The sequence below is a fragment of the Trachemys scripta genome, chromosome 1, assembly GCF_013100865.1.
Source record: "Trachemys scripta elegans isolate TJP31775 chromosome 1, CAS_Tse_1.0, whole genome shotgun sequence".
In the NCBI taxonomy this organism is placed as follows: Eukaryota; Metazoa; Chordata; order Testudines; family Emydidae; genus Trachemys; species Trachemys scripta.
Genome location: NC_048298.1, coordinates 331,093,552 through 331,120,568, shown reverse-complemented (window position 1 = coordinate 331,120,568; position 27,017 = coordinate 331,093,552). Strand labels below are relative to the sequence as shown.

Below are 27,017 nucleotides of genomic sequence, written 5' to 3'. Positions count from 1 at the left end.
CTTCAACGGAAGCAGGATATGGGCCCTAGCTTTTAGGCTTCTGCAATATATAGACCTGTGAGTTTAATGCTGGCTGGACAATGGCTTTTTTCCTGAGGACAATTTAAACTTTTGGTCAAAAACCTGAAAATGTTTTTTTGGTTTTCAGCAATTCTCCGTCCAAAAATGTTTGATTTTTTTCAGGGGGTTTTGGCTGAACTTTTAAAGCCAGAAATTGCCCCAAACTGAAAAATGTTTGGCCAAAAATTGGAACATTTTTGATTTTCATTTTTTTTTCAATGGAAAAGTTTCCAAGAAAACAGACACTTTCCACCCAAAAAAATTGTTTTGTCAAAACCCCAATTTTCTGTCAGCACAGTTTTGGCCAGCCCTGCTGTGAATATTATTATTTCAGGGTGTATGGGCATTTCAGACACTGGCGCAAAAGTGTGCTGTTTCTGTGCTCCGTTTCCTGTATTGAAATCTAAGAAGAAACACTGGGTGGAAAAGAGTAGATGAGATTCTAAGCCACGCTCTAGAAGTGCAGACAGGCTGCAAACCTGGTATGAGAGAACTGCTGATGATTCCCCCCGTACATGAGAATCATTTTACAATCTAAGTAGACAAGACAGGATTACTGGCCCTACAGACAGGGAACTGAAGCTTATATGTGACTCAACCAGGGTCACTCAGGAAGTCTTTGGCCCTCCTCCGTCCTACTCCAATGCTTAATCCCAAGACCATCCTTAACTCTAGTTTATTGAAAGACATTAGTGTTGTACGTGTAAGCAGGGTCTGAATGAGTTCTCTCCTGACAGCTAGCTGGGAGGGGGAGAGACTCTGGGAGCAAACTGTATTTACATGAACACACCTACTCTGCCAAGATATCCAGCAGATAGAGCTGTGTTGTTCAAAGTGATCGAATTTGCCTGGTGTTGGGTTACAAATCACTTTAGTGCTGAATGCCGGGGTAGTGAGATGCTGTTATCAATGGTGTTGTCTTTATTGTATGAATACAGGGAAGCAGAACTGTGCTTAACTAGTCCCAAATGAGGGGGTCACCCTCAGCTGAAAGTACCTCATTAAGCTGGGGGCTCAAATGCCAGAGCCCTATGAAAGTAAGAGGGGTGGGGACATGGGTCCCAATCAGGAGGTGGGAACCAGGGGTAATAGTGGAAAGGGTGCAGGGAGCCATGTGGTGCAAGGAGGTGCCATTGAGTGTTAGTGAATTGGGCCCATTGAACGTATTCTTCAGGTTATCCTGTCCCAAATGTAGCTGCTGTAACTGCTGACAAAGTGTCCTCGGAGGCACAGTAAAGATGAGGGAAGGAGGCTCCAGTCCTGTGGCTGAGTGGCAGCGCTGAGCTCAGTCAGGTGTCTGATTCCTTGGCCTCGGCAAGCTGGCAGAGTTCAGGAGCCTTGTGGGAGTGGGTCTCAGTGTGCTGCACTGTTCAGCAGCCATCCCGCTAGCCAATGCTGAGTGCAATGTGGGGAGCCCCCTCCAGGATTCTCCCCATGCGCAAGGGAGGCTGCAGTGCTGGGCTTAGAAGTTTGGAGCGAACCCAGATTAAAATACGAGAGGGCTCCTCAGTCCAAGGGTCTGACTGGTCCAGGTGGTGAGTGCAGCCCTTTCTCCTTATCCATTGGCCGGTTCCCTACGGCAGCTGTTAAGGGGTTAAACCCGGATTCTGGATGCTCCTGAGCAGAAAAGACGCCACCTCCCTCTTCCTGTGCACCTGCAGGGAAGAGACCCTGCGCACAAGCAGCGGGGGTCAGGACTGCAAGTGGGGCTGCGCAGCCAAAGGACATGGGGGATGTCAGACTAGGCTGGAGGGTCAGGGCTGGGAAGGAGGAAGTGCTTGCTGTCCCTCCAAAGCGCACCAGGGCTCTGGGAGCAGCTGCTGGTGTGGTCCCCGGAGCCCCTTGCAGCATGGCTAGGCAGGAAAAGCCTCAGCAGGGTCCTTAGCATGTGACAAAGTCAATGACTGTCCTGGGGTCCCAGCTCTGCCACTGACTCCCTGTCTCTTAGGCCAGCTTTCCCTGATTTCCCCTCGTACTGAGGGACTCGTGACTCTGCTTGAGGTCTGTGGCAGCTGTGTGGGCTCAGTGCCTCTGAAAACCAGGCCCATGGAAACCGAGGAACACAGAGACTCAGACCCACTTGTTCAAAAGGGGCCTTTACTCGTGAGTGTCTCAGTTTGCAGGGTAGTTTGAGACACTGCAGCTACTCTAACGTGATACCCGTTGCTGACATTGAACCTTAATAATCCCAAGGAAATCCGCAGGAGCTAGGGGATTGGAATATAGCCCCTTTCTAAAAAGACACTGATGAGGGAAAATTCTTCCCTGAAAATGTCAGGGGACGGTATCGCCGCTTGTGGTATCCTGGAGCACTAACACCATTTATCCTTGTGCATTACTACTATTATTATTATTTGTGTCACAGCAGCAGCTAGTTGCCCTCGCTAAGATCAGGACCCCATTGTGCTCGCTACTGTATGACCTCACAGTCAGCGCCTGTCTAAAGAGACAAAGAACAGCTGAAACGTAACAACCTTCAGCTAAAAGTGGTTTCAGATCGCCCTACTGATGTGAAACAGTCATGAGCCAGAAGGCTACGCTGACTAACGGTCCCACAACTGCAAGGCTCCTTTTACCATCCCACAGCACAGAATTCTCTTTACATGGAGACAAGTGCTGGGCCAAATTCACCTGCACTCAGTGAAGACAGTGGAATAACCCAAGGGATGAATTTGGTCCAACACCAGTGAAGTCATTAGAGTGATGCCTGGGATGGATCTGGCCCACTACATTTAAATCTACAGCGACTTCACAGCATGTTATGGGATGGAGTGAGAGAGCAGTTTCCCAATCTCAGCAGCTCTCGCTCCCACAGACATCCACATTGGCAGAGACTGGTTGGCTCTGTTAAGAAATGCTTGGGGGGATGGAACAAATCTCTCCTGACTGCAGAGCCAGTCTGATCCCTGGTAAGGCCTGTCTGTGCTGGGGGCACATATGGTGCAAAGGATCAGACAAAGGTCTGCACTGTACACAGTGGTTTGCGACTGCTACTGAAAAGGGGCCGAGAGAATTATCTTGGGTTTAGAGCAGGGGGCTACAAGTCAGGACTCTTTTGTTCCCAGTGTGTCAGTGATTATACCCACCTACCTCAGAGGGGGTGTCTGGAGACCTTAACTGCTTGTCCACAGCTTCGTAGCTGCACAGCACCAGTTCTTATTAGAGGCTGGGGCAGTTGAAGTTTTTCTTTCATAAAGTGGCTTTTCTGAAGACGTGAAAAAAGTTCTGAAAAACATTGTTTTCTCGAAATTTTCTGATTTTTGACCAAAAATCCCTAAAAATGAAACCACAAAAATAAAGAATAAAAAAAAAAAAATCCCCGCATCCCCAGAAATTTTCAGAACCAAAAAACCTGACAAATGTTCAGTTTTTGATTCTTTGTTTTTTCTTCAAGGAAAACCTGAAAATTTTTGAGGAAAAATTTCCATGGAAGCAAAACCATTTTCATTTTTGTCTACATATTTTGCAAAAAAACCTCAATGTTTTTTCAGCTGGCTTGTCCGTTCCTATCTTGCTTCTTCATCTGCCCTCTGTCCTTCTCTTTCTCTCACAGTATTGCCAATCCCAAATGTTCAAAAATCATGAGTCAGGCTCGCCAAATATCATAAGATTGGCTTTAAAATCATGAGATTATGTACAAATAATCGATTTGGTGTTCTTTTTATTTGCCTTCTGCTTTTTGAAACTTTAGGGGGCACTGGGTCACATTTTGAAGCTTTCTCCAAAGCCACAAGGGCTAGAAATTTACTTTTTCTTTAAGAACGAAGGCTGAAATCATCACATATTCACTTGACTCCAGGAGCTGGGGCTTTAAGGAAAACAATAATCATCATGAGTCTCATGACAAAATCATGAGAGTTGGCAACACTGCGTCTCACTCAGTGTCTGGATTAAACCTTGCATGTCCTGCAAGCTGAGACACTCTGAAGTTGACTCTGTTCTGGCCACATGTGTCCCAGACTGTAACACTGATGGCCCATACATAATGCCATCTCAGATCTCTCTACCCGACACCTTATCCTGGCGGTGTTGCTGGGAACACAGCACGGGGCATCCAAGATGAGGGTGAAAAACAGCCGGTTGGAACATTGCCAATGAAATGAAATTTCACCACAAGCTGTTGTTTCATTGAAGCCTAAACGTTGTCCAAAGATGTTAGAGTGACAAGGTGGGTGAGGTAATATCTTCTGTTGGACCAACTTCTGTTGGTGAGGTAAAAGATATTACCTCACTCACCTTGTCTCTCTAATATCCTGGGACCGACACGGCTACAACAACACTGCATACATCCAGAGATGTATCAGTTTCCACAGTTTCTGGTAAAAAAAGACTGATGTTGCATGGCTGGGTGGTTAAGGCCCTGATCTGGGATGTGGGAGATCCTGCTGTGCCTGATTTAGAGCGATCTGGGATGGAAAACTCTGTTCTGAAGCAGGCAGAGCAGGGACTTGAATGTGGGTGTCCCATGGGTCAGTGCCCGGAACACCAGGTTACACACTCTGAGTCGAAAAGCTCAGGTTTGCATCTTAACATGGACCCTAGGAAGTATTGGCTCAGCCCTGCCGGTCAATTGGGGAAGGAGAATGCATTTCCAAGAGCGCTCCCGTCTCATGCATAACGTCCATCTGTTTGATTTTCAGGTCCAGATATGTTCTGTGATTTTAATGGCAAGAAGTACGGTCCAGGAGAGAGCTGGCATCCCTACTTGGAACCTCAGGGGCTGACGTACTGCATCCGATGCACCTGTTTGGAGGTATAGCTTAACAGTCTAATTGGTCGTGCTGATCTACAGTATGAGAACAGGTGTCAATGGTGCTGTTACCAGACTTGTTTATAGTGGGCCGCTGGGCATTAACCTTGCTTTGGCGGCCTTTAATCAGTCCAGTTATGGTGGCAAACTCTATCAAAGAGAAGGGTCTTGCAGTTGCCTTTAGGGTAACCAGCTGCTGGATTAGCCTAATCCTTTTTGGAAACTCGTTCCACAACTGAATCCCCTGGATGGTGAAGCTTTATCACTGGCTCTCACAGCTTCTGCATTGTCCCAGAGGCGGGAAGCCACGTTGGTGGATTATGGGTGGAGATGCGGTGGGGTCCTGACCCATTGAGGGCTTTGATGTTCAGGGACAGGGCCCTGGACTAGCAATGGAAGTGGGCTGGGAGCTAATGGAGGGACTGGAGTACAGGGGGTGATGGCCTTGCAGCAGCTCCTCCTGCTGAGGAGATTAGCTGTGTACTGTACAAGCTAGAGCTTCTGCATTTTCTCCCAGGTTCAGTCCTCCTAGACACAGGAAGATCCTGTCTAGAGTGACAAACACATGGGTCCCTGGGGCCAGGGCCAGGAGCAAAGGATGACATTCCCCAAAGAAGACTGAGGCTCCATTGTGCTAAGCCCTGCACAAACACATAAGAGAGAGTCCCATAAACCTGACAGTCTAAATAGGCATAAGAACATAAGAATGGCCATACTGGGTCAGATCAAAGGTCCATCTAGCCCAGTATCCTGCCATCCAACAGCGGCCAATGTCAGGTGCTTCAGAGGGAACGAACAGAAAATCATCAGGTGATCCATCCTCTGCTTCTGGCCAAGGGTGGGAGGGGAAGCAGCGCCACAGAGATGAGAAGTGCCTGGCCTAAGGTCACAGGCAGAGCGAGGAGTAGATCTCAGGTCTCCTGCGTCCCACAGCAGTGCCCCAGGTACAAGACCACGGAGCCTATTGGACCAGATCAACTTAGTGAAGAGTCAAGCAGTGCAGAGGCTTTGCACCGTTTGGATGAACAGGGAGATCTGACAGGATCGGTGCACAGGGCAGAATGTTTGCAAGCCAGCTGGCCCCTCTAGTAACTGGTTAGACAGTCTCATAATCATTGTACTTGTCAAGGATCATATGCTGGTTAGCAGCTCGTGGTGCTACCCAACAATTTAAATACAATGGCCCAAACCCTAAGCTGAGGTAACTCAGCCTAGTGCCTTCCATTTCTGGCTCAGTCCAAAAGGCCAAATAAGGCAGCATCTTCATAAAGGCCTGTGGGGGAAGGATTTTTGTCCCTGAGCAGCCCTGTTCTCTCTCCCTGCAAACAGAATGTGAATGTGAGCTGTTACCAAATCCAGTGCCCAGCCCTGCATTGCGTAAAGCCTGTCACTGACCCACAGCAGTGCTGCCCTCGCTGTGCAGGTAAGTGGATTTCTGGAGCAGATTTCTTTGTTCCACATTTCTGTTTCTCTGGGAGCTCGGTTTCTCTAGATGCTTCTGCTTTTGGACAGTCAGGGCGTGAGGAAAACAGGAATCGTAACAACGCTCTGCACTTATAACATTGTTCTTAGCTCTAAATATTTATATTAGGAGAGGGTCCAAAAGCCCAAGCGGGAATGGGGCTCCTGTGTGCTGGGATCTGTGTAAACCCAGAAGAGATAATGCCCAATAGAGCCAGATCACCGACTGCTGTCAGCACAGGACATTAATGGAGCTGTGCCAATTTCACCAGCAGAGGGGCTGGCGCACAGAGCCCCATTTGTCCCCAGCGATGTCAAAACACTTGGTGAAAGCGGGCACAAATTGTTGTCCCCATTTCACAGCAGCGCAGGGTGGCCCTGAGACCCACTCAGTGCCTCACAGTGAGGCAGGGCTGGAAATAGCACCTGGATCACAGGACTTTTTGCGGGGAGGCAGTGGGCACACACCCACCCAGGCGAGGCTGAACTGGATGCGCAAAGCCAGGTGCCGATCTCCCGTATTAACTCTGCAATGAAGACACACCCTTAGCCTCTCTGTCCCAGTGTATCCCTCTGCAAAGTGGGGACCGTCTCATGGGGGCACTGGGATTACTGTGTGTAACGAGCTTTCATGGCCAACGTCGCTGCAGAGGAACAAACTATTATTATGCCACCTCACTGTTTGAAACAGACGCGCCGTCCGGGCCGTTGTGTGAAAGGACGGGAAAATGTGGAAATCTGAGCCAAAAACCCTGTTGGTTTTCGTCACTCCCCTGCTCCAAACTTATAGCGCTGCATTGTGGCTTAGAAAACGTGCTCACATAGGGATGGATGTGGGGTGTTAAGAATCCTCCCTTACACCTGTGAGCAGGCTACCCGGGGCAGATGGGCCATGTCTGGTGCATTGGTGGGGGTAGGGGACAGAATCCAGGCTCCCCTCATTCCCTGCCCCCTTCCCTGCATTGTGGGGAAGAACGTGCTGCCGGGGCAGGGAAGCAGCTGCTCACTCCCCTCTGAAGCCAAGGGGAGAAAGGGAAGGAATGTGGCTTCCTTATCCACCAGTCCTTCCCTTTTACTATGGGCGTGTCTTTGGCAATCTAACTCTACTTTTAAGATTAACAATAATCTCACAGCGAGGCAGAGCAAACTGTCTCTATGGGCTCCCTTCCAGGCGGAGATCCAGGGCTGAGGGAGGGCTGATAAAAGTGTTCCATGTTTACATCTCCCCTGGAAGATGGTCCCAGCTTCCCATTATTCAGAGCAGTGTCAGTGGAGGCGAGTGGATCTGTTTAGCGTCAGGGTTTCAGGTCCTGCATGCCGGGCCTGGGAAGTGACGAGACTCAGCCGGGCTGTTGCTGTTCCTCCTCTCCCCCTGTAGAGCCGCACACGCCGTCTGGTCTCCGGGCGCCTGTGAAGTCTTGCCAGTACAACGGGACAACCTACCAACCAGGGGAGATGTTTACCACGAGCGAACTCTTCCCTTCTCGGCAGCCAAATCAGTGTGTACAGTGCAGCTGCTCCGTAAGCTATTTTTGAATCAAAGGGAGTCGCAATGCTTTATCTGTCAGGTGGGCATGGGTTTGAAGGGAGAGGACGTGGTCAGGGAATGCCAATCGTTGTGTTTTAACCTTTATGTCACTACAGCAGTATCACAATAATCTGACCAGCTATTCCAGCTCAGCTCCGTAAGGGGTGCTCCCACCGGGCACGGCTGGCCTGGCAATGTTATTCCCCATGAGCTGATTCTGGTAGCCATCCCTATGTTGAATAGTACCTCGCTCCATGAGTAGTCCCATTGGCTTCCGTAGGACTATTCAGTGGCATCAGGTAGTGTATCAGAGCCTGTCCCTTTGGATAGGAATTCTGATCTTATGCTGGTGTAAACTGGAAGATCTTCCATTGCAGTCAATGGAGTCACAATGGAGTAAAACCTGCATAAGTGAGAGGAGATTCAGATCCTTCCCTGTTACATGAGAACGATCAGACTTGATGAGAGACAGGAGTTCTCTGGCTGACCAACACCTAGGACTGGATTCTGATCTCTTACACTGGCGTCAATACAGAGTAATCCCATTGATTTCAGTTGAGTCTCTTTGGGTTTACAACACAGTATTGAGTCAAATTCAAAGTCTCAGTCCTTGTCTTCAAGGTGCTCGCTCAATGGCCTGGGCCCATGTCACTGGGTTGGTACACCCCACCACCCTTTGGGGAGAGTGGTGGGGTCATTACAACCCCATAGCTGAGTCTGGATGACTGCCCTTGGCTTCTGAGCAGTACAGTCTAATGGTTGGGGTTAATAGGGTGCCCTCCCTCGCAGAGCTGCATGGCCTAGTGGCCAGAGTCAATATGGATGCCCTCCTCTGCAGGGGTGTGTGGCCAGTGGCCTGACTCAGTAGGGCTACCCTTGACCAGCAGGGCAGCGTGGCCTGGGCCAGGAGTGGCTGGAGAGGTGGGCTGTGCCTTGGGGTGGTGGCAGCCAGGGTAGGGGGATCTGGGCCCTCCCTACTCCACTGAGTCCCAGCCCAGGGCCCTGGTGGTGGTGGGGTTGCCCGCCACCTGCTCAGTGGGGATCCTACTAAAACATGCTAAGCCAAGCCCCGGTTCTATGTCTGTTTCCCTGTTAAGTTCCCCAGGGTTATTTCCTACCCGTTCCTCCGTGGCTAGTTGTCTTCGGAGTCCCATGGCCTCTCCTCTCTCTGCAGCATTGGGTGCTTAAGGGTCATTGGTCATCCCTTGCTGGCTGGCCTCTGCGAACTGGAGTGTCGGCGGGTCCCTCCGCAGGAGCATGCAGCGCCTTTGCTGGTCAGCCCCGACTGAGCTGAGTTGCTCCCTTTAATATCTAGATTCCAACTGGAGCATGCCCAGCAGAGATGAGGGGGCATGGTCTCCTTGGCACACAGAGTGTGGTTAACCCCTGCTGAACCAGTGTGGGTTTGGTTCATCCCGTCACAACCCAGGATATCTAAAAGAGCCTAAAGCTCCAGGATGAAGACCAGGGTTGACAACTTCACCCTGGCTCGAAAGAATTTAAAGCTCATCTATTCAGAACTTTCTCAGGCGGTGGTCCGGGACTGTGAGATGAACTCCCCCAGGATCTAAGATTGATCGCAAACCTCACTACCTTCTGCTCCCAGTGCAAGATGAACTTCTTCCACTTGCCTTCTCTGATACGAACACAGAGCAGCATGGACATTGCAAAAAATGCCCCCACAACACCCCCAAACAAAACACTGCACTGCACACACAATTCTCCCAATGGGGAGAGGTTGAGAGAGAGAGAGAACGGGTCACACATAACACATGTTGGTCACATCACTTAATGCCCGACTGGAAGGCGCTCAGACACGACAGAGATCAGGGGGGGATATGAATCTGGCTAGAACAGAATAGAAATAGAATAGTAACCAAGAGCAGAATCTGCCTGTTGAGTGTGAAGATATGAAGAGTGTATTAGGACCAGATTTTAGCCCCCCTTGCTTACGCTTAGTATTTTCCTTCCACAAGCAGTCACCATTGTTTTCAATGGGATTACTCGTGAAGTAAGGTGCCACTCAGCGTGAGTAAGGATGGCAGGTCTTGGATGGCAGGACTTTTCACCTGGGAAGACGAAGGGCCCTCCAAAAACTTCTGACCATACCCTGACTAAATAACAGCTTCTTAAAAGATCCAAAAGATCTACCCTGCTACCAGTGCAAGATTGCTCCTTACTGTCCGTTTTCTAGCGCCTTGTCCATCTGATTGTAAACATCCAAAGTTAAGACCAGCAGAGGGGATGGCTTGGAATCACCCATTGGAGTTTACCACAGAGACCTTGCTGGGATAGAAGCATTACTGTGTAGATGGAAGCACTTGGAAGAGGAGGCTTGGCCGTACACCAACGCCTTCACAACACGGCTCCTGTGTGCTTAGAAATCCACTGAAGCCATTACGTTACCACGCTGAAGTGCAGATTTCAGTGAGAAGCAAGTTACTGACGCCCAGAGCAGCACTGCATACCTTAGTAAGTTACATTGCTACCCGGGGCTTGCTTTACAGCCGTGAGTTTGGGACCATTTGTGGCAGAAAACCCTGCAAGAGGCTGTATCTTTTGCTTTCAAGGCCGATTCTATAGTGAACTACTGTGATTCTCCTCAACTGGTGACCCCAGTGTTGTGGGTGTTATGACCCTCTGTCATTATGAGGCATTGGCTGTGAACAGACTCCTGTCATCAGAGATAGTCTTAGCTACTTTGTGTGATCTCTGTTTAGCTGCTGAAGAGCAAATCATTGGTAGTGGATCATCTTGTCTTTCAGTTTGCAAACATTGCCAATGGGCATTTGATGAATATTTTTCTTCCCAGAAAGCCTGAAAGCCCAGGAGCAGACTCAGACAGGGACTTGGCTTGGCTCTGGTAGCCTTCTGCCACAGTGTTTTACCCTGTCTTTGCAACAGATAGTGTTAACGGCCTGTTGAAAACCGCATCCCAACTCCCGTTTGCTTTTTGAACTCTTTATTAGACTGGCGAGCGCACAGTTTGTCCATTGTAAGGCCCAAAGATGGATGTCTAAGGTGTGATGCTGCCAGTAAGCTGAGTGTCTGGGGATAGATTGAGTGGCTTCTTCTCATCTTTCCCATTTCTCCAGGAGTAGAACATAAAACAGCAGAGCAACAACCACTCTAAACTTGGAAGACATATGGTAACATTCCAAGCATCAATAACCTCTCTCTGCATGTCCCAAAGCCATAAAAAGGAGAGTTCTGTACAGAGATTGCTTTCATTCCATTTATTATATAAAGATATTAAAGGGGGCCAGATGGCTTATGGGGTTGTAATAGGGTGTGGAGCCTTTCAACTCCAGATCAAGTTCAGCATGAGAGCATCCAGAAGTCGTTACTACTTGAAGGTTCTTGGGAAGACCACGTGGAATGAGTTCTTGGTCTCAGACCAGTTCCTAATGGATGGGTCTCCTCATCACATTGGACAGTAGCTCCCTTGTTGGAAGTCTCTGTGGAGAAGCCAAGGACTGAGTAAGCCATGGACAGTGGGGATGGTAAACTAGTGCTAGTACTGCCTGGGTGTCGCTGCTCTATAGATAAATAGAAGGGGCTTAGTCTTCCGGACTGTCAATTTCACATCGATCAACTGCAGTGAAGTCACGCAAAAATTCATTTGAAACAATATGAGGGCTTGATTTGTTGTTGTCTTGCACCATGTGTAGTCATTTACCCCTGCGCTAACAGGGCCAGGTCCTTGGTCCTCACTAAGGTGCCTTACACTTAAACTGACTTACTCAGCATGAATAAGGATGGCCAAACCTGGCACATAGAGATAGACAGATAGACACGAGACATACAAATTATATAACTGATGGGGCTGGTTCTTCTCGTATTTACACCAATTTTATACCAGCATAACGCCTGATTGATGCCCTTGCTGATGAGAGGAGAACCAGACCCAAAGGTTGTGTATATATTTGTATGTGTGAAATATATACAAATGGAGAGGGATGCTTCTGTCAACAATTATATATCACCGCAGCATTTGGTTTTACTGTCTCATCTGCTTTTTGTGACACCGCTGATCAAGAACTCCCAGGTTTGTACGTACTTGCTAGATGCGTTGGATTGCTTTTCTCTGGTTCTCTGTTTATTCAGTGGGATAATGTCTTGGACGCTAAGGGGAAAATAAAATGATCACAATGAAGCCAGGCACCAGTAGGATTGTGATTGGTCTTGTCTAATATTGCCAGTTGCTGAAACAGCTGCAGGAACAGCTGGTCTAACTAACCTCTTTGAAAACTGCACCAAGTGCATGGCCTTTGGCATAAATTCTTTTATTTATGGCATTTGCCTCTCTTCCACTTGGCCCATACATAGGCAGCTTTAAGCAGCGACCTGACATTCTCAAGGGTAAATAAGGAAACAGTCATCCGTGACCTAAAAACAAGCAAGGGCCAAATTCCAGCAGCACTGAAGTCAGTGGAGATAGTCTGGATTTACATCCCTGACCCAAAAGCAGCGTTTGGCTCAAGGCTGTCTTTGCTGAGTGGAGTCCCAGGATATTAGAGAGATGAGGTGGGGGAGGTAATATCTTTTATTGGACCAACTTCTGCTGGGGAGAGAGACAAGCTTTTGAGCCACACAGAGCTCTTTTTCAGGTCTGGGAAAGGTACCCAGAGTGTCACAGCTAAAGACAAGATGGAACAGATTGTTTAGCATAGTAGTTACCACGTATTCTAAGGGACCATTAAGATAGCGTGGCCTGTTAACATCTCTGAGGTCCTAAAACAAAAAGAGGGGGTTAGTGGTTACAGATTGTTGTAATAAGCCATAAATCCAGTGTCTCTGTTACATTCATAACTCTGCTAGACACAAAAAATCATGGACTGAACAGAGACACTGGATTTATGGCTAATTACAACATTCTGTACCCACTAGACACTGAGGCCATGTCTACACTAGCAAGCCTACAGTGGCACAGCTGTACCAATAAATCTTCATTGCTGTAAGATCGCTCATGTAGCCACATTATGCCGATGGGAGAGAACTCGCCCACTTCCACGAGCGGCGGTAGGAGAGCGTCTCCCGCTGACATAGCGCTGTGCACACGAGTGCTTATGCCGGCGAAATTCTGTCACTCTGGGGTGTGTTTTTTCACAGCTCTGAGCTACAGAAGTTTTGCTGACATAAGTGCCAGTGTAGACATGGCCTAAAAATCATGGACTGAACAGGGACACTGGATTTATGGGTAATTACCACAATCTAACCCTAACTGGCTTTTTCACATCCCCGAGTGAGGTAGTTATCCCGATTTAGGTCTGTAGTGTAGACGAAACCTGTGGCTTGAAAGCTTGTCTTTCCCACCAACAGAAATTGGTCCAATAAAGGATATTACCTCATTCACCTTGTCTTTGTTGAGCCCTGGTCTACACTACAGAGTTAGATGGATGTAAGGCAGTTTATGTAGACCTAACTCTGTAAGCGTCTACACTCCAATGTTGCTCCCGCCGATGTAAGTCGCCCATTAAACTGACTTAATAACCCCACCTCCAAGAGAGGCATAGCGTTAGGTTGGTGTAGTTAGGTCGACGTAGTGTCAGTGTAGACGCTGTGTTGACTATTCTGGCTGTCAGTGCCTGGCAGTTGACAGGCAGAGCCCCGCCACCTGGCGCTGACAGTCGGAGCTGGGCTCCAGCTCCTGGGTATCAGCCCGGCGTGGCTCCAGCTGTCAGCCCTGGGCGGTGAGGCTCTGGCTGTCAATACCCCACACTGACATCCGGGACATGCACTCCTGGTGAGGTCGTGCACCGCCGACAGAAGGAGCTAGTGTGGACACGCAAAACCAATTTAATTACTGCGGGGGCCGTATATCGACGGAACAAAGTCAACTGAGTTTTGTAGTGTAGAGTGGTTCAGTTCAGATCCATTGATTCACAAGACTTGCTTTCTTCTTATCCCCATTCACCTACACACCACACCCTTGTCTGTTCTCACCTGGCAGTGGAAGAAGCTGTCAAAGGATCTAGAGACGTTCACAGTTAGTTTAACTATCCTCAGTTGGGATGCTATAGGTACAATGAAAACTATCCCTGACCCAATGCAAGGGGGAGAGGTCCCTGATATCTAAGGGGCTGGGATGGTGTAAAAGCCTCATACCATCTCTCTCTGATTTCTAACTTGCATTCTGCATAATGGGCCAAATTCAGCCGTGGGGCAAATGGATGAAACTCCATTGTCTGCAGTGGAATTGTGCTTGCTTACAACAAGGCTGAAGTTAGCCCATTATTCAGATTTATCCATAGACCACTGATCTTTTCCAGGCCACCTCCTACCAATAATAAGTATTGGTGAGTCTAAACCACAAAATCCATCTCTGGATCCAGATGACAGATTGTTGGAAGTGCTTGGTTCTGGGGGTTTGGATTGACCCAATATAGAGATAGAGCAGAGCTGTGAAATTTGGATCCAGATCTGGGCTCAGATTCCAAACTCCATTTCCCATCTGGATTCCCCACAAATCTGGGGGTGAATGGGTATGGAATGAGAATGTGGCTGGCTATGATGCTGGTTAAACATGGCTGTTGCTAGCAGGCGTCTAGCCCGGTTTCCCTAGTCAATTGGGCAGAGACGTTTTCCCCTGAGAATCATGCTTATCAAACCCGGCTATAATCGATTCCCTTCTGTAGCAAAGCAAGACTCACCGGCACCGACCACCCCTGTGGCTGCTTCCCCAATCAGCCTAGCTTGGCTGCTTTTAACCCCTGTTCTCCATCATGCAGTTTTCGTAGCACAGTTCTCAAGCCCAAGATCTGACCACACTCATCAGAAATATGCTAGGACCCTGCTAGTGAAATCTATTTATACAGTCGCATGGTGGCAATTGTTGTTGATGTGATGGCAGCGCTAGGGGTGTACTAGGCACTGTTCACACACTGTAGAAGATCAACCCTGTCCCTGCCCCAAAGAGTTTCCCATCTCAGTGTGGGCAGGGCCCTACCACGCACACTCATTTGAGCATGTGCTATACAATACAATGCAACAATGCTTGATTCTGGTCCTGTCTGGTGGCTGGGGACTGGTCATGATTTCTTTCCCTAGTGGACAAAGACTGCAGAGCCTGATCCTTAGGTGGTGTCGATCAGTTAAGCTCCATTGAAGTCAATAGTGTGCTATCAGTTTACACTGGATATGAGTCAGCAGTGTGCCCTTGTTGCCAAGAAGGCTAACGGCATTTTGGGCTGTAGAAGTAGGGGCATTGCCAGCAGATCGAGGGATGTGATCGTTCCCCTCTATTCAACATTGGTGAGGCCTCATCTGGAGTACTGTGTCCAGTTTTGGGCCCCACACTACAAGAAGGATGTGGGAAAATTGGAAAGAGTCCAGCGGAGGGCAACAAAAATGATTAGGGGGTTGGAGCACATGACTTATGAGGAGAGGCTGAGGGAACTGGGATTGTTTAGTTTGCAGAAGAGAAGAATGAGGGGGGATTTGATAGCAGCCTTCAACTACCTGAAAGGGGGTTCCAAAGAGGATGGATCTAGATTGTTCTCAGTGGTACCTGATGACAGAACAAGGAGTAATGGTCTCAAGTTGCAGTTGGGGAGGTTTAGGTTGGATATTAAGAAAAACTTTTTCACTAGGAGGGTGGTGAAGCACTGGAATGGGTTACCTAGGGAGGTGGTGGAATCTCCTTCCTTAGAGGTTTTTAAGGTCAGGCTTGACAAAGCCCTGGCTGGGATGATTTAGTTGGTGTTGGTCCTGCTTTGAGCAGAGGGTTGGACTAGATGACCTCTTGAGGTCCCTTCCAACCCTGACATTCTATGATTCTATGACCAGCTGAGGATCTGTCCCAAGGACTGTACACTTAGAAACAAAGCTGGGGAAGGGTGCTTCATTATGACAGCGATACCTAGCTCTTCTATAACACTTTTAACCACTACATCTGAAAATGCTTTACAAAGGTTAGGTTCATTAGCCCCATTTTACAGATGGGGAAATTGAGGCACAGAGCGGGAAGCAATTTGCCCAAGGTCACCCAGCAGTCCAGAGGCAGAGCTGGGAATAGAATGCTGGTCTGCTGAGTCCCAGTCCACTAGGCTACATAGATTGAAGCTGGAATGGAGTAATTGCTAATTATACAACAGCTGCCGTTATTGCTATAGCAAATTGAGAGCCCTATCAATCCATCCATTTTTAAGAACTTCCCACTGAAATCAAATAGAGAAATCTGCTTAAAAATCAATGGCACAATTTGGCCCCTGGCTATTAAACACTAAGTATCACTGTACTTGTCAGGACATTGTTAATGCCGATGATGCATCAGGTTGTTTTTTGTGCTTCCTAGGAAGGCCAGATTTACTGCGGCTTGGTGACCTGCCCTGATCTGCTGTGCTCCTCTCCTCTAACTGTGCCAGACTCCTGCTGCCAAGTTTGCCAAGGTAACATGGGAACCAGTCCCTGCTGCTAAGTGAGGTCTGCTGTCAGGTCAGTGGATGGGAATCGCAACCCTGGCCGTTAGCCAGGAGGGGGAATGTCGCACTTATTAAATACGACTTTGAAAATCCATGCTGTAAATTGCACAAATCTCTGCCTCCGTGTCACCAGCAATGGTCAGAGAGTCTGATGCCTACAAAGCCTCTTGGGCCAAATTCTTCTCTCTTCCAGCAGTGCCCCTCCGCTGTGTACTTGTGTGGAGTGTAAGTCGGATCGGTGTCACGGCCTGAGTCGTACTCCTTGTTTTACTGGCGCTGTGATATTATGTTAGTGACATGACAGCCTCACGGAAGTTCATTGGTCAGGCTGGGGAGAGGCTGCTTTGATGGTGGAAGTACGACTGGTTATGACTATTATTGTCATTGCTCTGATAAACTGGTGAAAATGCTGCATTCTCAAGGGATAAAACCACCCTGAGGTAATTAAGAACCTCAATGGCATTTTCTGCTCGATTCTCCTCTCACTTGATTCTCCCCGGTGTAGCTCTAGTGACTTTACTGTCATTCATCTAGATTGACACCAGGGAGAGTGGGAAGACAATCAAGCCCTGTATTTATATGTAAAATTCAGAGCAGAGAATCAGGCCAGCAGTTTCATATCACGCTGTTGCCTTCTACTGAAATAATAAACAGCTGGAGGCCCCAATTTTGCTCTGTTACACCAGGGTAAATCTGGAGTAACTCCACGGAAGTCAGAGTTAGACAACTGAGAGCTGAAACTGGCAGACATGTTGCCAGCAGCCACCAGAACTGGTGTGAGACAAGCAGGGTTTTAGATAGAGAGTGCCACCGTCCCCTTTTCATATGTAATTATCAGGGCTACTCTGTACCCCAAACTTTTAAGATGCCAGTACGTTGCCCAGTGTACCGTGTCTTGGAGGCAAGCACTGTAGGTGCTTCAGGTAGGCTGTGTAGGCATTAGCCCTGGGGGTCTCCATAACCACTCAGACCCACGGCTAAGGGAAAGGTTTCTGACAGATAGGACTGGAAGGGAGAAGGTTGTAAATACCCGAGGTGCAGAGGTTTAAAGTTACGGCTCAAAGGGAGCAATAATGGCTCCTGTTTGGGTCCCTGGGGCAGTCCAATGGAGTGAGGGTTAGGGCTTTTCGGGCCTATTGCCCAGGGAGCCCTCTCCCATCCAGTCTCTATTCAAGCAAATACGCATTGTGGGTCTCCAAGCCAGGCTCTGTTAGTGTCTCTCACTGGGGCCCCTCTGCACTGGCTCCCTCCCATCTGCTGCTGCTTCCCCATAAGTCCCACCCAGACCTGTACCCAGCTGTGATGACCAGCAGTCACAGCCTGTTCCATATGTGGCTCTGTCCACAGTTCCTGGGGTCTCTCTCCAGCTCCCTCCTGCCATGCAGCTCCCACCCCCAGACAGCCTGGCCACTTCCTGCTTCGGGACCTTTCCCGTCACTGGCCAAGGGAGAGGCAAGTGCTATGGGGATTGGGCTAAGGGGAGCATAGTCCCTTCTTAGCCAGGAGGAAGGGGATGTACAGTGGGGAGGGAGCTGCAATCAAAAACCTCTGGGACACTTTAGGGGCAACATTTTCTAAGGTGGTGGAATGCTCGCTATAGCAATACGTTTGGAACCGACTTTTGTAGCTATAAAGAAAAACAACAGCAACAAAAGTTTGGACTGATGAAATGAAAGAACCAGGACATTTCAGGAGTGCCTGGGATGTGGTGACACAAGGACTGTCCCCATAAAACCAGGATATATGGAGACATTAGTGGAAACTAATATGCCATCCCATTGATGCTCACATTGTATCTGTGCCCTGCGGCCTCCTTTAGTGATTCTCCTTTTGGGAGCCTCCTACACCAGAAGCCAAGTGTTTGTTGAGAGTAATTCCTATCTTAACCTTCTGCGTTTCCTGTTGTAACGTTGTGTTTTACAGACGGTTCCTATGAGAAGTCAATGGACGAGGAGCCCCTGCAGTTAAACAGAGGTGTTGTACGTGATGTTTACATTTTAACAATCCAAGTGTCCCTTCTAAAATAGACCACATCGCCAATTCATGGAAATCCATGTTTCTGCAACACTTGCCCTTTAAGCTGTTCTTCTACCAACACCCAAACCAAACCCCCAACAATAACAACAACAAAATTCACCCCAGGCAGAGACTTTATCCCAAAAAGGGAGACGTGTCAGAGATTCCATGAAATCCGCTAGAGACTCCATTATGCTATTTATTTTACATGGAAGTTGCTCGGATATTGTGGAGATGGGCAGCAGGATACAACCCTGGAACAAACAGTGGCCTTCACGCTTCAGAAATGTCTGGAAGCCCTTTCTGAATGCAAAGGAGCATAGAGATGATGGCCCAGTTTTAGCTCTGCTCACCACTCCAAACCAATGGTCCATCTAGATCAGCATCCTGGCTTCTGACAGTGGCCAGTGCCCAATGCTTTAGAGGGAATGAACAGAGCAGGGCAATTATCGAGTGATCCATCCTCTGTTGTCCACTCCCAACTTTTGGCTGTCAAAGGTTTAGGGACACCCAGAGCATGGGGTTGTGTCCCTGACCAGCCTGGCTAACAGCTATAGATGGACCCATCCTCCAGGAATTTACCAAATTCTTTTTTTAACCCAGTTATACTTTCAATGTAACGTGGGAGCAGAGAGGTGTCAGTAGTTGCACACTTGGTTACTGGTAGGATTGGGAATAGAAGCCAGGTCTCCTGACTCCCAGTTCAGTGCCTTAACCACTTTACTGCTGATGTAAAAAGAAAAAGCGCCGCTGGCCACTGGCATAGTCGCCATAGCTCAGAACAGGTTTAAATGATATGGTGGTTTAAATGCTAGAGGCAGTCGGAGCCTTGTCTACATTAATGCCTCCCATTGGTGCTGCCCCTATTGGAGTGACGCCAGGGTTAGCTGCAGAAAACAGCCAGGGGCAAACACAATCTAATTCCCGTGCAGTGATAGCAATTGCTTTTGCTCAGAATACTGGGTTCTCCCTTTTCCCTCGTACAAATGTAGCCCATTCCTTCCAGAGCGTGGCAGTCAGAGCGTGAGCTGGATGGGAGCATGTTTTCCTACTGCCTCGCTGGCTAGTCTTTGTATCCACACTACTAGGGAGGAAAAAGTGAGCTCCTGGCTCCTTTGGGTTGATTCATGACGGCGTTTCGAGTTGGATGACCAATTCCAGGTTTGCGGGATTAGGTCACTTACAGCTTCTTGTCCTTACTCTTTCCAAAGCCCCATGGCCAAAATGCCAGCACCACACCTCTCCAATCTATAAAACTCCAGAAATAGCCACAAGGAGATCCTTTGTGCTATGTGTCTTGTCCCATTTTTCTCTGGAATCCCAAAGCCAGGAGCAAGGTATTCCCATGCAGTGCAGGATTACCAGCCTTGAGAGAACATTGACTTTTCTGCTGGCCTGTGGCCTATATTGACCTCGGGGCTGTGTGTGTGTGTGTGTGTGTGTGTCCCCTGGGGTAAACACAGAATATGACCCATTGACTCGGTTCAGAAGCCAAGAGTAGCTTTGCTGATGTCAGACATGGTATTTGACTTGACGCATGTCCTGTGGGAGTGGGATTGAGTGGCAGGAATAGAGGAAGGGTAGCAAATTTCAACTCTACCATTATTGTGAGTGTTACAGTAGCACTTAGAGGCCCCACCGAAGATCGGGGCCTCATTGTTGTGGGCGCTGCACACACATAGTAAGAGGGAGTCCCTGCGCCAGAGAGCCTGCAATCAAAACAGACAAGACGGAAGGAGAAACAGAGGCACAGAGAAGCGAAATGATTTGCCCAAGGCCACCCAGTGGCAGAGCCAGGAATAGCACCCAGGTCCCCTGATCTCTATCCACTAGACCATGCTGCCTCTTTAGATGCTCAGCATTTCCCCCTCACAGCAAATGTGTGCGTGACTTTGAGCTAGCATTTCCCATAAAGCGCCGCAGACAGAGCAGCCGAACTGCCTGGTACTCAGTAGTATCCTTGTTTCCGGCCTTTCACAGAGACACTCTCAAGACCAGTGCTCGGGGGATCTGGTGAGCAAGAGATTGCTTGGCGGGACGGCTTCCACTGTGATCAGTTCCTCGCTGGAGTTCATTCCCAGGGGCTTCAAGCCAAAAGGAGGCGGAGGTGGCACTACAGTCAAATTCATCTTGAAAGAAAAGCACAAGAAAGGTGACAGGCTGTTCATTCCTGGGGGCGAGGTTTCTGCATGTTCCCCGGGAAGAGGGCATGTGGGGGAGGGATAGCTCAGCGGTTTGAGCATTGGCCTGCTAAACCCAGGGTTTATGAGTTCAATCCTTGAGGGGGCCATCTAGGGGCAAAAATCTGTCTGGGGATTGGTCCTGCTTTGAGCAGGGGGTTGGACTAGATACCTCCTGAGGTCTATTCTATGATTCTCAGCTGGCTTCTGGAGCGCAGCAGAATCCAGTCAATTGGCAGCCATATAAACAGCAGACTGGGTGGTGGGGGGGGGTGTCACGTCTGCCTGTGACAAGTCAGATTAAATGCCATGCTTGGAGTAGTGAGCCCCTCACATCTCTCTAAGGGATCAGCTCATTACTGGTGGTCAGCTTGTGCCTCCCAGATGCATCCTCCATTCAGGGAACTACCTCTTCCCAGGCAAAAGGAGAGTTTGCGGGAAGGGTTAGCTTCTGTGGCCTCCTGGGACAGGTATCCTTGAAGTGGGGAGGAGCAGGTATGGAACACAAGGTCCCTCCACAGGCTCCCTGGAAAACCTGCAGAAACATTTACACAGCCTGGGCTGGGACTGTAGTAACTTTTCTGTGGAGCTGCCCCTCGCGTTAGTGGCAGAAGTGGGCTAGTTCCTGTCAGCACAGCCCTGCCTGGCGTCCGTCTCCCAGAGAATCTCTGGGGAAACTAGAAAGTGAGGAGAGGGTGTGAGACAACCGCTGCAGCCTCCTGGAACTGTGTGGGAAAACTCGGGTAACTTGGTGATGCTTTCCTCCTCCAGCTCCCTCCTGGGGATTTGTCTCTAGGAGGGGACATTCTGGCCCTTGGAGGGGAGACCGCCAAGGAAAAGTCAGAGTCCACAGCAACTTGTGTTGCAATTCAGTAGGTGGCGCTCTTCCCTCGGAGTAGTGCTGAACAGATGCATGTTACTAAGGAGCCCAACCTTCTTTTTTCAGTTACAGTCCTGACATGCTCATTAAAGATCTCAATGCAATTTATGCAGGAGTAGGGCTATTAGCCCTACTGTCCTGGCCAAGTTCCAGCTCTTGTAGCTACATTCAACTGCTTAAATCCCCCTTATAGTTTCATTTCCCTATAATTTTCATACTCACCTTCTGTCCTGAAGTATTCTGTTGTATTGCTGCGGCCATGTTGTGCCCCAGAGGGGGTTGCATTGCAGTGGTGGGTGTTGCAATCCCTTTGACATAGTTTGCCTGTTAGTTTGGTAGTTTTGCAAAGTGCTTTGAGATCCATCAGGACGAAAGGCACCATACAGAGGTACAATACGATTTTGTTACCCTTCTCTCTTTCTCTTCAGCTTGCGTTTACAATGGGAAGACCTACTCTCATGGAGAAGTGTGGCATCCCGTCTTCCGACTGTATGGAGTCCTACCATGCATCCTGTGTACCTGCACGGATGGGATCCAGGACTGCCAGAAGGTTACGTGTCCCAAGGAATATCCTTGTGAATATCCTGAGAAAGTAGAAGGGAAATGTTGTAAAATATGTCCAGGTACGTGGGAGAACAGATAGACTATCCTCCCCAGCATTCGCTGCTCTCTCCTGGTATTTTGCCTTCATTTATTGCTGGCTTCCCTTTCCTTTGGCTAGTTTTAATGCCCCAATCCTACGTATGCACTGGCTGAACTTCAAACAAGAGTAATCATGTGACTTCAGTGGACTAAGCACATCTATGTGTTAACAAAATTAGGGCCTTACTACGTACATTAACACATGGACTTTTGTGTCTCCTGATTGGATTCTGGACTTTTTGTGAAAGCTTTTTGGCTTGAATCATAGGAATTAGAGATGGAAAAGACCTGTGAGGCCACCTGATCCGCCCCCCCCTTCCAATGAAGGACCGTTTCCTAAGTTATGTCTCTCTGTACTTCATTTAGCTTTAGAAGTTTAGGCAATGGAACTTCTTCCACTTCTTTAGGAGTCTACTTGGAACCAAGGGGCAGGAATTGCTGAGTGAAGTTGTATGGGCTGTGTTCTACAGGAAGTCAGGTTAGATGATCACAGTGGTCCCTTCTGACCTTGAAATCTATGAATCTCACCGCTAGGAGCTTTTTCCCAATGTACATTTACTGCAACTTAAATATTTTGCCTAAATAATTCCTCCTAGGCCCTTCCGTTACTCGTAGGCTGTTATCACATCCCTCCCACTTTGTCACTGGTTAGCCATGTCACATGATTTTGGTATTGACTTCCGTGAGGAGAGGTTGGGAGCTAGGGTTCGTGGGTTCTAGTCCCAGCTCTGCCACGGATTCATTGTGTTGTCTGATGGCAAGTCACATTCTGTGCCATAGGCACTCCCATTTGTAAAACCTTGCTGTGCCACAAAGGAGTGGTTGGAAGGCTTGCTTACTTGTTCGGCAAAAGCTCTGAAAGTAACTGGGGTGTAGTTTGCTATCACTAGAATCAGTGCAGTACAGATGGTGGTGCTATGCCTCCTCTATTGGACCGTCTTGGTCAAACATGCACCAATTTTAATGGGGGGTGTGCCTGCTTTAGGACTATGGAGGCCAGTGTTGGCAATGGTGGAGGAGGGCAGGCTGAGTACACCCCTGTTAGCATCATGCTAAATCCAGACAGCTAGCTGAATGCTTATGTTATGGTCATTGCAAAACACCGCTCTGCTTTTCTCTCTCTCTCAGGATTCCGATGTCATTTATATCAGTGTAAATCCATTGCAGAGGAGGGAGATACACCGGTGCAGGACTGGTGTGAGAGCAGAATCAGACCCCATATTCTCACTCCTAAAATAAACTCCCTGTGTTTATTTATAACCAGACTTTCTCTGGAGTAGTGTGAAAAGCTTACCAGCCAAAAGGGCGAGAGAACAAGGCGAAATTCAGCGGTGGGAGAGAGTTCCTCTGAGTTCCAGGGACCTCAACCAAATGCAACAAACTGGCTTCCAAATCTGAAAGCGAATTCTTCATTACTGCAGAAGCCAAAAATTGACGGCGCACGTTCGCTTGGGAGTGTTAAAAATTGCCCAAGGTTGTAAATATCCCTCCAGCTACCACCCTCCCAACTGACAGGGCAGGCCCGATTCAGAGGTGACGTGTAAGGGAGTGTGGGTGACACCTCAATAAGTGGGTGTGAGTGAATATAAAGGGGGCTGATTCTGATCACACTTATACCTGGGGCCCGATCCTGGATCTACACTGTGACGCACCAGCCAAAGCTCTAGCCCCGATTTTACTTTGGGGCCCTCCCATTGGTTTAATTGAAACTATTCCTGATTGGCTGGGGAAAGTGAGATCCCAAGCAGGCCCAGTGAGTCTGAACTGGTGGAAATGACATGTCAGTGGGCCAGAGGAGAGGGGTGCAGCCGGAAAAGCCCCTACCAGGCGGGTGTTGGGAGGTGCCAATTCAGAGTGGCTATACCCAGGCTGGAGTCTCCTCTCAGATACAACTATTTAAATCAGGAGTCACCCCACTAAAGTCAATGGCGTTACTCATGTAAAGCCAGTGTAAGAAGCCCAGGGGAGTAGCCCACAGCTACTTTAATATACACCTTCCTCTCATTCGCTGCTCAGGACAGGAAGATTTGCTTTGTTTCCCTGGAGCCCATGCCCCAAAAGCACGAGTGACCCGATTAATAACACTGTACAAAGCATTTGTCTTCTAAAGTCTCCGTGCCCCTCTCCCTTCCCCCACAGGGAGGTCCAGCAGATGATCTGCAGAGGGACTGATCAGTCCCACATGGTCGGCCAGTGTGTTACATACACCTCCAAATGACTAGTGTAGACCGACATAGCTTTGCTGACTTCAGTGGAGCTGTGCAGATCTACAGCAGCTGTGGATCTGACCCAAAGTTTGGAAAATCATCCCCCACATTGAAGAGTGTCCAGATCCAGGGGTTTGGTTTGAGCCCTACTTTATCCCCGCTGAAGTCAATGAGGGTAGGTCTACACAGCATTTTAGAGCAAGCCCCCCAGCTCGGGTTGACAGACTTGGGCTGGTGGGGCTTGTGCTAGCAGGGTAGACAAGCTGTGTAGACAGCGCTTGGAAGTTGTAGCTCGGGCTCTGAAGTCCTGCCCCCCTTCCCTAGATATACCCTAAGAGACCCTCCTGGGTAGAGAGAGCAAATCAAGTTTGGGGGGAAGGATAGCTCAGTGTTTTGAGCATTGGCCTGCTAAACCCAGGGTTGTGAGTTCAGTCCTTGAGGGGGTCAGTTGGGGATTGGTCCTGCTTTGAGCAGGGGGCTGGACTAGATGACCTCTTGAGGTCCCTTCCAACCCTGATATTCTATGATTCTAAGTTGAGACCCACTGACAGGATCTGAGATGAGAATTTTGCCCAGTTTTGTTTTGGGAAAGTTTTCAGTTTGCTGCTATCCGATCCCTATCACCTTCTGTGTACCACACAGAGGCTGTGAATCGGGAAAAATAACGTTTTTTAACAATCCACATGGCAAATAACAGAGAACTTAAAAAAAATCTACCTTCACCATTGCTAATGCTAGGGTACGTCTCTATCTCAGCATTCAATAGCAATATGGTCATGGTCTCCATCCACTTACAGAAAACTAAATGGTCTCCTTTTAAAACTCATCATAATATTCGGTGCTCCTTATTTTCAGATAGAGCCTTCAGACTCAATTCTACTACACTCAGAGGTGTGACTGGAGCTTGAGTAGGCATATCCATGCTAGCTTTGCTCTAGCTAGCATGGCTAAAATTAGCAGTGAAGACACAGGCACGGATCCTGGCATGGACTAGGAATGTGAGGACATGCTCAGGGTTCTGGGTGGGCGTGAACAGCCCACACTGAAGCCAGTGGTGTTGCGTCTTCACTGCTAACTAGATCAAAGCTAGCTCAGGTATGTCTGCTTGAGCTGTAATCACACCTCTGATTGCAGTGCAGACTTGCTCTGAGTCATAAATAAAAGGCCTGGTCTTCATTCTTTGTGCCACTCTTATTGACTACATAGCTGCGAAACAACTAATGCTGACTTTGTTTGTGCCTAGATGCCAAAGTCAAGCCCACGGATGAAATAAATACCCCCAGATGTGCCAAGAATCCGAACAGGGTATCGGTCTACATGTTTGTGCCACCCAGCTCCGAGAGCCCAAAGGAAGACCTGAGAAAAATTGCAATCGAGAAAGACTCTTCTGAAGAGGTGGAAATTTACAGCTGGAAACTGGTAAAAGGTGAATCTGGTGAATGAAACCAGCAAAGGATTTTTAAGGGTTATTTGAAGGGTCATTGCCATACCTGTTTAGTGTCCTCTCCAGCTTTGGCAGGAGAATCATGTTTTTGGCTTCTTTCTGCAATGCTCCTACCTCGGTAACCTCAGTCTGCTGATTTGGAGACATCTCCATGGTTAGCATTGGTTGTAGGCAGATGTGTCTGGTAATCCCATTGTACCATAGACCTGATGCATAGTAGTTGAGTAAACCAGTCTGGATGAAATCTGACCCTCCTTCAGCCATTGCCCTTGAATTCACACCAAACCCAAGGTGAACTCTTTCTGACACTCAAAACAGTTCCGTTCATTCTTTTTCATTTTTGCCTGAGCCATGTCCTCTCCATCTTCCACCCCAAACTGAAAGAGCAAACGTTGCAATACTGCACTAAAGCTCTTCTCCTGACTCGCATACTGACTCAACAGGAAGCAGCAAACACTGGAAATCAACATCACACAACATGTCAAATTCTCCAGACTCGATGGTTTTGGATCCAAACTTTTGAATACTGATCTGACCCAAAACTCTCACTTTTTGAGGTTGAAGTATAGCTAATAAGCAGTAAAATGAGAGGAGACCTCAAATTAAACACTATACATATCGTACGGTACCGTGCAGTTTCCTGAGCTGGTATAAGTCAGCGTCACTCCACTGACTTCAAATGATCTACACCAATTTACAAGGGGACTGGAACTCCTTTCCAGTCCTACATCCTCAAAAACAATGAGGAGTCCAGTGTGACCTTAATGAGTAACAGACTAACATCCTACGTTCCTATTTACACCAGCGGAGGATCTGGCCCACTGGACCTGTTAGCCACTGTCCACTGCCCATTGTAATTCAGATTCTTGATTTAGTAGATGATTGCTCTGTGGATCACCCATAATAAACTGGAACAGGCTAGAAGGCTCTGGGTGCTTGAAAATGGAGGGTATTATTATATCAGAAGATCTCCATTTCAGTTGTTCCTTATGGTTCACTAAGCTCATTATCTTCTTCGAGTGATTGTTCACGTCCATTACACATTAGGTGTGCGCGCGCCGCGTGCACGGACGTCGGAAACTTTTTCCCTTAGCGGCTCCCGTCGGGTCAACAGGGCCCCCCCTCCCGCCAGAGCGGCGCCCCGCTCTAGGGTATATATATCCCTGCAGACCCGGCCCCTTCAGTTCCTTCTTACCGTCCGTGGCAGCGTTGGAACAACTCTGTCTCTCGTCTGAGAGTGTCCCTTAGCATAGTCATTAGTGTTATCTGAACAACAGTTATCAGTTCTTTAGTTGTTAGTAAAAAGAACAGGAGTACTTGTGGCACCTTAGCGACTACCAAATTTATTAGAGCATAAGCTTTCGTGGACTACAGCCCACTTCTTCGGATGCTTAGTAGTTAACAGTTCATTAAGTACTTGAAGTTC

At 48.4% G+C, this 27,017-nt stretch overlaps 1 protein-coding gene across 1 annotated transcript in view; it reads left to right on the top strand.

Annotated features, from left to right (window-relative positions):
- The window catches only part of CHRDL2 (chordin like 2), a 65,527-nt gene that overhangs the window by 18,979 nt on the left and 19,531 nt on the right, over positions 1–27,017 (top strand). Inside the window, exons 2-9 of the mRNA XM_034759711.1 lie at positions 4,701–4,813; positions 6,140–6,233; positions 7,650–7,792; positions 16,096–16,189; positions 18,146–18,201; positions 20,219–20,390; positions 21,727–21,921; positions 25,391–25,573. Of these exons, the coding sequence (XP_034615602.1) occupies positions 4,701–4,813; positions 6,140–6,233; positions 7,650–7,792; positions 16,096–16,189; positions 18,146–18,201; positions 20,219–20,390; positions 21,727–21,921; positions 25,391–25,573 (1,050 nt within the window). The remainder of the gene's footprint in view (positions 1–4,700; positions 4,814–6,139; positions 6,234–7,649; positions 7,793–16,095; positions 16,190–18,145; positions 18,202–20,218; positions 20,391–21,726; positions 21,922–25,390; positions 25,574–27,017) is intronic.